This window comes from Pelophylax lessonae (genome assembly GCF_965119305.1).
Source record: "Pelophylax lessonae genome assembly, chromosome: 1".
Taxonomy (NCBI): Eukaryota; Metazoa; Chordata; class Amphibia; order Anura; family Ranidae; genus Pelophylax; species Pelophylax lessonae.
This window is the reverse complement of record NC_138768.1, coordinates 313904820-313916095: the sequence shown is the minus strand read 5'-3', so window position 1 is coordinate 313916095 and position 11276 is coordinate 313904820. Positions and strand designations below refer to the sequence as shown.

General features: G+C 46.2%; 1 protein-coding gene across 2 annotated transcripts in view; it reads left to right on the top strand.

Moving 5' to 3' along the window:
* Positions 1–4075: 4075 nt before the first annotated feature.
* PARP2 (poly(ADP-ribose) polymerase 2) overlaps positions 4076–11276 on the top strand; it is a 136638-nt gene continuing 129437 nt past the window's right edge. Inside the window, exons 1-2 of one of the 2 annotated variants that reach the window (XM_082256088.1) lie at positions 4076–4184; positions 7365–7575. In XM_082256088.1, the coding sequence (XP_082112214.1) occupies positions 4142–4184; positions 7365–7575 (254 nt within the window). In that variant the 5' untranslated portion in view covers positions 4076–4141. The remainder of the gene's footprint in view (positions 4185–7364; positions 7576–11276) is intronic. The other variant, XM_082256089.1, reaches the window with a different exon arrangement.

Genomic DNA, 11276 nt, shown 5'->3' with positions numbered 1-11276 from the left:
GGCATTCTGAAATTGAAAAAATAAATGAATAAAATGACAAGAAGGAAACATTTCCCTCCTCTACCAAGACACTAGTGCAATCAGCAAAATACTATTATTCAAACGTGTCTTTGGCATTCAAGGAATATTACAGAATAGTACTAAAATAGTTAACATAGTAATAGAAAACAATAGTACTAATAGTAAATTGTAAAATTAAATCCAACAGAGGTACATTTCTTTACTGGGTATATACATGGCAAAATGATAATATTAAAGCAACACTTGCTTTTCAGAATATACTTGGCTGCATCTTCAGCCTCCTGTGGCAGACGGACTATATTCAAGCGCAAGATTCCTGGGTGCTTGCGGTGGGGACCCTTAGACAAGAAATCTGATGAGTTGTCAAGGTGAGGCTTTCTAGAGGCTGCAGAGCTTAATGCCTGTGTTGGGGGGGAAAAAATGAAACATAGCCCACTTTAGAACCTCCAAAGTTCATAAACAAAGTCTAGAAAAGCTGTTGACCAAAGTATGTTACTATATATTGTCCAAATATCAGTTAGGATATATTTTACACCAGAACGCACAACTGGTGTGCTCTTGAAGCTGCTGGTGACCGGCTCTTGCTGCGATTCTACACAGCGGGAGCGGGTACCACGGACTCAATGTCTGCCAGCACCCGGCAATTACACAGGCAAAAAGACAATGTAAACAAGGCAGATTGTTGTTCTGTCAGAACTTTGCCTTCCCCTAGTCAAAGCACCTCCATCACAGTCGGCACAACCTAGGCACACAGTTAACCCTTTGATCGTCCGATGTTAACCCCTTCCCTGCCAGTGTCATTAGTACAGTGACAGTGCATATTTGTTTAGCACTGATCACTGCATTAGTGTCACTGATGTCAGGTGTCTTAATGTCCGCCGCAATATCGCAATCCCAAGTCACTGATCACCGCCATTACTAGGAAAAAAAACAAAAACACACCATAGTTTATAGACACTAACTTTTGTACAAAATCAATATATGCTTATTGGGATTTTTTTAACAAAAATATGTAGCAGAATATATATTGGCCTAAAATGATTAAGAAATTTGATTTTTTTTTAAAAAAAATTTATTGGGTATGTTTTATAGCAGAAAGTAAAAAAAGGCCTGGATCACATCTATGCAGGTTGCAGTTGATGCATATTCTAGGTGCATTTTTCAAGACCTGTTTTTGAGCCATTGAAGTCTATGGAACCAAAATTACAACCTGCTGGTCCCTGACCCTTTCCATACAATGCACAGATGTGAACGTGACCCATAGGAAACCATGGACTGTAGTGTGTTTCTGTTAAACTGAAAACGCACTAAAAATGCATAGATGTAAACCAGGCCTTAAAGCGAAGTTCCACCCTAAAATTAAACTTACCTCCATCTTCTCGCTCCGGGTCTCCTGAAAAACAAATGGATAATCGCAATTTTTTTTTTACTTACCTCGTTTAGAAGAAAATATACTTACCTTACTTCCTCTTCCTCCCCTCGGCGGCCACGGCGATTCGTCACTTCCTGGCTTTGCAATGATTCCTGGGAGCTGAACGTCATCGCTCCCAGGAATCAATGCGCCTGCACCGGCCCTGACGTCAGTTCCGGTGCAGGCGCAGTCATACCTTGCTAAACAGCTTCTGGGCATGCCCAGAAGCTGTGCAGGGATGACGCTGCGGCACCGGAAGTGACGGCGGGGCCAGTGCAGTGCATCATGGGACCGAAGAAGACGGAAGAGGACACAGAAGAGGATCACGCTGGCTTCAAGCTGCCCACACCTGAGATGGCAGCACAGGACAATACATTTTCAAGGTAAGTATTTCTTCTTGCAGGTAAATGCAACCCGGGACAGATCAGAGGCTAGCCATTGTGGAATGCACTAGCCCTGACTGTCCCAGGGGTATTTTTATTTAAAAAAAAAATGTCCCAGGGTGCAACAAGTGGTTATACATGCACATGTTTTTTGTTCAGATCACTAGTTGACAGGTTCTTGCATCTACACAAGCGAACTGGATGCAGGAAATCCCCCTGCTGGGACACTATTCTGACAGCGGGGACTGCCCACTGTCAGAATACACTTAATAGTGCATATGATATGCAATGATGTCAAGGCTTTGGGTGAAAGTGGTTGTAAACCTACTTTGTTGACATTTACCTATAGGTAAGCTTACATTAAGGCTTACCCATTGGTGATATAAATATCTCCTAAACTTGCACCATTTAGGAGATATTTACAGTGCATGCAGCCGATGACATAATCGGCGCATGCGCTCTGAAGGAACGGCCACCCGCGCCGTTCCTTCAGAGCCCAGTGCCGTGAACGGCGGCTCCCGCGCGCATGTGATGTAATCGCCCCTCCGGCCAGATGGCTGAAGGACACAATCCAGGAAACAGGACGGCCGAACATGTCGGCACTGCGGGGGCTTCGTTTTTTTGATAAGTAGGATGCATACTAGCTCATTATGCCTTTGTCTTTACAGGTTTTTTTTTTTCACATTTTTTTTTCAGTAGGTTTACTTCCTATTGAAGGAAGAGAGCTTGGAATCAGGTAAGTGAAAGAGGTTATCCCCCCCCAAAAACACTCTTACACTGAAAGGATTGACTTTTTTTTTTTATCCTTCCTGGAGTTGGGCAGTATTATGCAAAGATTTTCTTGATATTTTAGGAATTACTGGGGTGCTACATAGATGCATTTCATTTTTCATTTACATCCACTATATCCTATTAAAAAAGAATGATTTTAATAGGATGTCATGTGTATGTGGAATACATCTATGTAGCGCCCCAGTAATTCCTAACCTGTTCAAGAATGTTACTCTTTCAGTAAACTTGCCCTGAAAAGTGCAGGGCAGGTTTACAGCACAGACTTGTATAGTGAAAAAGGCAGAGAAGTTCAGGACTCACACGTAAAAGCTGCCATCTTTCCTGTGAGATGCTCAGTCAGCCCCAGGGAGAGCTCTGGTGTGTGCTGGGCAGGAAGATAAAATAATGGAGGCTGCACTGTGATGATCTCTTCCTGTTCCACCCACCTGTACTGGAGCTGTGAAAGCTCTGACTCAGCCAGACAGGAACCCAAGGTGAGACCGAGTTTTTACCCAACTGCTGCCTGAGAGAGGGATATGGCAAGCGGTTGTCTGGAAACATGGGGCATAGGATGGTGGGTAACTCCTGTGAGCATTACAGCCACGGCTGTGGAGTAAGCAGTCAGGAATTGATGCTATAGCATCCCTGACAGCAGGCGGCGGAGTGACATTCAGCTGTCAGGGATGCTATAGCCGGAACTATAGAGTCAGTATCGGAAAATACAGCAGACTGCCTGCTTACTCCGCGGCCAGTGCTCACAGGAGTTAAACATCCACATGACAAATAGTCCCACTTGCAGCCCCCAGTGTCAATTAGCAGAAGTGCCCAAAAAGAGTAACATCAAAAAGGCCCTGGGGTGTGTCAGGTGTGCCTGGGTATCTGTGTGCACATCTTTTTTCTGCCTAGTGTCCTACTCCTATAGGGGGCGGTATAACCCAATGGCCAAGAAGATAAGGAGCTGTCTGTCAATTAACAAAAGAAAAAGGTCATTCTAAACTTTTTTTTTTTAATTTCCAAGACGTTCTGCAGCAGTAAACTGATGTGACTGTATCTGTAGACAGCAGAGGTCAGTGACTGTATCTGTAGACAGCAGAGGTCAGTAACACTCCATCTCTCCTTTTCCCATCCCAATAGACAGAGCCCTGGAGGACTGCAACTACCATGTGCACAGCAGAGCCTGGCTATCGCGAGAGTGCCCTCCCTACCAACCTGATCCAACAACACAGCTCTGCTAAAAAGAGGTGACAGCAGGCGCAGTGTGCCAACTTCAGTACTCACCCTGATTTGCTGGAAACGGAAGCGTACCGCTAACATGGTGCGTTCAGTGTCACAGCTTCACCTACAAAAACACCATGCCTCAACCTCCGCCCCGCCTTCTTAGCTACAACCAATCACCCTCCACTACGAAACTCTCCTATCACGTGCTCTACCCCGGCTTCTCAGTTATCCAATGGTGAGCAGACGTATATTGAGTGACAGCTCAGTCAGCCAGTGGCGGCCCTGTGTGGGAGCAGAGGCTCAGTGTTGGCATCTAAGCAGTGAGGAAGAGGTGAACATGTCTGGGCGCGCAGGTTCTGCCAGGGAGCGCAAGTCTCGGGGTGAGGGTGCTATGTTACAGTGCATGTCACACATTATTCCAGGGCGAATATGCCCCTGTATCTCTATATAAGCTGCATGTTGTGAGTAGTTAGGGGGGGTCACCATTGTAGGCTGGGGGTGGAACTGGCCACTCTTTATTCTGTGCAAATATAGAATTCTGGTGATAGGGGGCCAGGGCCGGACTGGGAATAAAATTCAGCCCTGGAAATAACTTCATACCAGCCCAACAGCATAACGTCATTATTTTCTTGTTCATAAAAGGGAAAACCATGCATTTTAAAGCACATTTGAAGAGAGTATTATATATAGATAAGACAGATATCAAAGCGTATAGGGCTTTCTTTTCATATATATATATATATACACACACATATGAGCAAATTCTGGTTAAAAGTGCAGACATAGTACAGGAGGTGGTCATAGGCTGCATGGGCATGGTACAGGAGATGTCAGAGGCTGCAGGCATGGTACAGGAGATGCAAGGGATCTGGACATGGTGCAGGGGCTGCGGGCATGGTACAGGACATGCAGGGGCTCCGAGCATGATGCAGGGGTTGCGGGCATGGTGCAGGAGATGCAGGGGCTGCGGGCATAGTGCAGGGGCTGCGGGCATGGTACAGGAGAGGCAAGGGATCTGGACATGGTGCAGGGGCTGTGGGCACGGTACAGGAGATGCAGGGGTTGCGGGCATGGTGCAGGAGCTGTGGGCATAGTACAGGAGATGCAGGGGCTGCGGGCATGGTACAGGAGATGCAGGCGCTGCGAGCATGGTGCAGGGGTTGCGGGCATGGTGCAGGAGATTCAGGGGCAGCGGGCATGGTGCAGGAGATTCAGGGGCTGCGGGCATGGTGCAGGGGCTGCAGACATGCTACAGGAGATGCAGGGGCTGTGGGCATGGTACAGGAGATGTAGGGCTGTGGGATTAGTACAGGAGATTCAGGGGCTGCGGGCATGGTGCAGGAGATTCAGGGGCAGCAGGCATGCTACAGGGGCTGCAGACATGCTACAGGAGATGCAGGGGCTGTGGGCATGGTACAGGAGATGTAGGGCTGTGGGATTAGTACAGGAGATTCAGGGGTTGCAGGCATGGTACAGGAGATGCAGGGCTGCGGGCATAGTGCAAGAGATGCAGTGCTTCGGGCATGGTACAGGAGAATCTCTGAAGGAGCCTGGAGCTCCTCTTTTAAAGCAGTAGTATCCCTGTACAATAAAAAAAAAAACCTGCAAGACAATGGCATAATGTGCTAGTATGCATCGCGCACTAGAACATTATGAAATGCCTTAGAACGAAGCCCCCCACACGGTCGCCTGGACACCGCTAAGGGAGCTGTCATGTTCACTCAGAGTCTCTTCCGGGTTCTGCGGCACCGGCGCTGTGAGGCAGGAGTTCACTTTCCGATAAGGAGCTCTGAAGGTCCACCAGACCTTCAGAGCGCATGCGCCGCTGGTGTCAGCGGCTGCATGCAGGGTGAATCGGTTTAGGAGATATTAATTTTACCTACAGGTAGGCCTTATTATAGGCTTACCTGTAAGTAAAAGTTAAAAAGCGGAGTATACTACCGCTTTAACTTCTCTAGTTAAAGTGGTTCAAATGCTAAATTTATCCTAATGCATTCTATGCAGCTCCCCCCCCAAAACTTACCTGAACTTCATCTCGATCGAGCTACATCCCATAAGGGCAAGCAGATACAATGACAAGAGGAATCAGTAAACTACCACAGTGCTCCACATCCGCCCTACCGCCATGGTAGTTCATTGAGAACTACAAGCCAACAGCGGCAAAAGATTTTGAGACTTGTGGTTCATTCACACAGAGCTGTGTGAATAAATGATGTGGCCATGTGGTAGAAGCCCTGCACAGTCACAATGATTTCAAAAAGTGACAGCTAGTATGGGAAACGTCTCCCTGCACTGCTGTCACAGGGAGGGGGGAGGATTGGGCAGCGGCTGCACCATTGGGAACATGTTCCCAAAGGTGAACTTCTCCTTTCATATATCATGCATGGGTTTAGGTATTGCCAGTGACAGAAGGGGAAAAAGTACAGGATGCCTCAGAGTTAGGGGTATGTGTGCTTACTACAAGATTCCAAACACAAGGCACAGATACCTATCCCATCCACTAAGTAAACTGAATATATACTAATGCCTCGAACACACGCAACGATTATCGGCCGTCTTTAGTCCAGTGTTGTTTGTTGGTTGAAATGTGCTCTAGACTTGCACTGGACTTTTGTTGGCCAACAAAAACCAACTTCAGAAGTGATGTCATGTGATGGTTTACTTTCCGTGTGTTTTTTCTTCTCTGAGCATGCCCAGTCTTGCTCATCAGATTTTTGTCTGCCGAAATCTGTACTGACTGACGAAAAATCGGCCGTTGTGGTGACAGCCAACAAAAATTTTATAGCATGCACACCAGATTTTATTCGGCCGAAAAGTCGCAGTCGGTTGTCGGAAGCATCATACTAACAAGCCGAAAATCAGCCGATCAGACGTTGGCCGAAAATTCACGGCCAACAATCGTTGCGTGTGTACGAGGCATAAGGCTTCTGTATTGTAAAATATGCAGTTTACCTTTAAGTCATTTACCTTTAAGTCTTGGCCCTTCACATTCCTATAACAGAAATATATGCTTTTTCATTTTGGATGAAATCCACTTTATCCATATTATTGCCCTCCCTGGTTCCAGAAGTAAGGTAAAGTGACATTAAATTCTGTTTTTTTTTTTTTTTTTTCAACTAAAAAAAAGCAGCTTCTGTTGCTCTCTGCCTCCTTCCGATTCCTTTTTGATGCGGTTATATGACTTCCTGTTAGAACATTTGTTCTCCTCCATGGTTCCACTGTATGTTGGAATGTAGCCACCCTCTTTTGCCAACTCCCACGATAGACTAGGGATTACGGCATATATAGCATGCATAGAGCAGTGCACATGACTGCAACTAACATGCACTGCTTGTTCCAAACAAACGGAAGTGAGGGGGGAAAAGGTTTAGAAGCTCACAGAGGACATTCCAAGAAAAACACAGTACAAAAAGGTTTCAAGAAAAATCGATTACAGTATAAACCAATCCCATTTCTATGAATCGTCATGGATTCTTGCTAAATTCATTTCTGGTTAGTTGTGAGTCACAAGGTAACATACAGTTTTTGTATTAAAAAAAAAAATCTCTACTTTCTTGTAGCAGTATCCCAGAAAAGGAAAGCCGAGGCAGATCCTGAGCCAGAAGTTGTTATAAAAACTGAAATTGAAGATGAGAGTGCTGAATCTGAAAAAGTCACAGGAAAATCTGCTGTAAAGTCTGAGCTAGTGACCCGCTGGGAATGGTTGAATGATGGAGACATGTGGATGGCTTATACTGCCGAGCTGAACAGACAAATTAATCAAGCGTTCAGGTAAGGTGCCAGACTTCCTTCACTTCTGTTATCAACAACTGCAATATGCAATATCAGATCCTTTTAAAGGTCAGTTGAACTCTGGGCACATAAAATTTCATTTGAATATATTCCTCAAAAGCCACAAAAGATTTGCATCCACTGCACAAGGAGCAAGAGCAGCAGTGACTGGTCTTTATGACAGTAAGCTTTTGCACAGAGGCAAGGTTTTTATGCTGGACTACTGCACAGATCTAGAAGAAATACACAAAACACATCCAGATGTTTTGCTTATCCCAGAGTTCCACTAACGGCCCATTTCCTTTCATCTACTTTTGCAGTAGGTGCTAATAGGACTCGATGTCAGAGGTCAGCTTTACCCTCTAAACAGCCTTCAGCATGAAGGTGTGCCCCCCTATTTCTGCAAGTAGGGTGGTTGATTGTGCATTTTGGTGGTTTCTGGGATAGTTACAGTATATCTCTTCAGCGCCATGCTGTGGACAGTGTGCCTTTAGGCCTACATACTCCCTTGCCTCTGGTGCCCCCACAATTAAACCTTGCTGTCTCCCCAGCACTATGGTGCAGAACCCTGTAGGCCAACTTGCAGCCCTTTGGCACTTTTTCTGCGGCCCTTAAAGCCCTTGCAGACACAAATCTGTATTTCTCTATTCCCCTGTTATTACTGGCGCAGAATGATGCACTATTCCCAGTTTCCAAGGCTCCTTCCACCTCTGGAACTTTTGCTCTAGTATGTTAACTCTGGAGCCATGCCAATCAGGGTCTGCACTGCTTTTCTTGTGGGACTCCTATGTCCTTGGGTCACGAAAAGCCCCTTGTGGTACAGGTTATTCGTCTGTGCCCTTTCTCTCCTGAGGGACTCTACTGGGACCCAACTCTTCCTGTCTCCTACCTGGATAAGGTCCTGAATCTCCGAATTTGCTTGAGCATTCCTACTGCTTCTTACAGCATTTGCCATGATGTTCATTCTAGAGACCTTTTCCTGACCACACTGTGGGATTCTCAAACAACCTCCTATAAAGAGAGCCCTCTTTCTACAGCCTTCTACGCAATCAACACCTTCTTGAAAGGCCTCACTCTTGCAAGATCTGGCTTGTTCAGACTTCACCAGATTCTAGTTTAACAGCCACTTGGCTTTATTGGAGGAGGCTTCTGAGATCAGCCCTCATTAAAAAGGTTGTAGCTTCCTTGGCATCAGGTAGGGAGGCCTTTGTCTGTTCTTTTTTTTTTTTTTTTTTCTCTTGCCGGAAAATCTGATGTCTGGGAACCCCCCCCCCCCCCCCGTCCCCGTCCCTTAGTACGGACTCCCCTCTTCTCTATTTTCTCCTGACCTATTTACCCCCTCCCCTGGTTGTCATGAGTTAGGACTTCTCTCTATGGTTCAGGCGGTCCCTGGGGTTACCCTTCACTTTCTGTAGGAGCCTAGTATAGGTTACAACTCTGATTCTGATTTTTTCTGATTCCTCTTAGGAAACCCCATCAGGGTTTGGACTATGAAAAAATGAAATGTGACGATTGGTGTTGGCGCTACCTTAAAGAAAAATAAATTATATGTGATAATGCCAAAAATGGCGTGGATGGAAATAATAAGGTTCAGTGACCCACAGATTTCAAAGTGTCACCAAATATGTGAGTGAAAACTCCTTAGTAAAAAAATATAGAGAGGTTTTTGGGTTGATCTCTGGAGAGTTGTAGTTGTGTTTTGCCTCCGTCTCTTAAAGTCTAGTATGGGGTATGGGTTGGTTTCTCAAGCCAAGGGGTGGGACTTTTACAGGCAAGTGAAAAATACACGGTTTATATAAAATAAATACAGGTGTATATTCAACAAAGGAGAAAATATTTTTTAACTGGACATTTATAGTGCTATGAAGTGTTTGGGTTACAGACCCAAGGTGCATAGAAGAATAAAGCAGTAATAAATAAAACGATTTTGAAAAAAGTCTGACACTATTGATGGTGGCGTCAACTCACTAGATATTGGTTGGAAAATCGTTTTATTTATTACTTCTCGATACTTACCACCCACATATACCTCCAGGTTGCTCCCATTTGGTTCTCGCTGCGGATCTTCTCTAGACTTGAATAAATATCACCAAAACAGGTCAAACGTATGTACTCCCATTGTTTTTCTTCACCGACATTATGTAACCAAATATTATGACATATACAGATGACTATTAAAATCCGTCACTATCTCTACAGACTTGGTGACACAAAACCCTTGACAAAGGCTACTCTGCTAGCCGAAACGCGTCGGATCAACATTTGATGATTTCTCTGTGAACATCCAAGCAATCCAGCCTGGAGAAACAGAGTTTCTCTTACGTCCTCCGACAGTCGCCGCCTCTTCATATTCGTCACATATGGGGTATTAGACTTTGCTCCGAAGGAGTAGCTAGGCAACAGAATATGTTAACAATAAAGCTTTAACATATCCCACCCTCAAGGGGTGGTCCCCTCAGTCAATACCCTCCTACTTCCTGCAACCATATCTCAGTTTTAATGTCTAGCTTGTCAGGAGTGGCTGGCTCTCTCTGTGCTGGGACTTTCTGTCCCAGACTCTTTCTTCTTTTTAATATTTTGTTTGAGTTTTTCTCTCTACCTTTAATTAGCTGTTATTTTGTCAGCGTTAGTTAGTTCTTCGGACGAAGAGGATCATGCGGACTGGGTCTCGGGCTGATCCCCCTGGTCGCAGGTCGTGGGTCAGTGGCTTCCCAGTCTGCCATCGAGCGTTCAGCCAGGTAACGCTCCTGGCATGGTGAACGACCCATCCCTGTTCGGTGCAGGGATGATTGGTGAGGTGGCTACCTCACTGGACGCTGTGCGGTTTCTTAACCCCCATTTTGTGCGTCTTGAATTGCGACTCTCCCTGCCTCATGTGCAGCGGCTTGTTCGCCTGTGCGGGTCCCCCACGCCATGTGAGGTAAGTGTATTTATGTGGGGACCTGTCTGTCTGGGGGGGTGTCAGTCTGGGACTGTGTAACCTGCCTCTATTCACACTGCTTGTCTCCCTATCTCTCGGCTGCATGCTGTGGGCTGCAAGGGGGGGGGGGGAGCTGTATGACACTGTGTGTGTCAGACTGGGCAGTGTGAGAAGCTGTGTGCTGTGGGGCATGTTTTTTTTTGGCATGTTTGGGCATATACAGCGATCGCTGCGGCGATCTGACATGTATTCTTATATTGGAATGTAATGTGTGTTTTAATGCACTGTGGAGCGGCGGTTTCGGCGCCAAACGACGCCATTTTGCCTACACCCACTCCGGCCGCATGGTTTACATGCATGGCGGCCATTTTCTTGTAGCCTCCATAGGCTTACATAGAGCGCCCTGGCAGCATCACTTCCTCTTTCCAGGAACACCGATCGAGGCAGCAGCAGCGGCGAGGGTCTCCTCAGGTTTTATCCTTCTGTTCTTGCTATCCATTGCCTGTGTTCAGTTTGCATATTCCCTGTGGGGGTCTCATTGTGCTTGAGTGTGGTGCGGTGGGCTGCGCTTGCCGCGCTTGCTTAAAAGGGGCAGTTAACCCTTGGTTGTCTGGCATTACAGGGGCAATGGATTCTCAGGAGGGCAAATTTCCTACAGTATTGGTGGAAAGCCAGGGGACCGCTGTTTCCCCCCCAGGGGGGGGATTTAGCCACTATTGTGGCTGGCCTTGCTGCTCAGGTGCAAATGCTGGTGGCTGCTCAATCTACTAAAAGGCCCAGA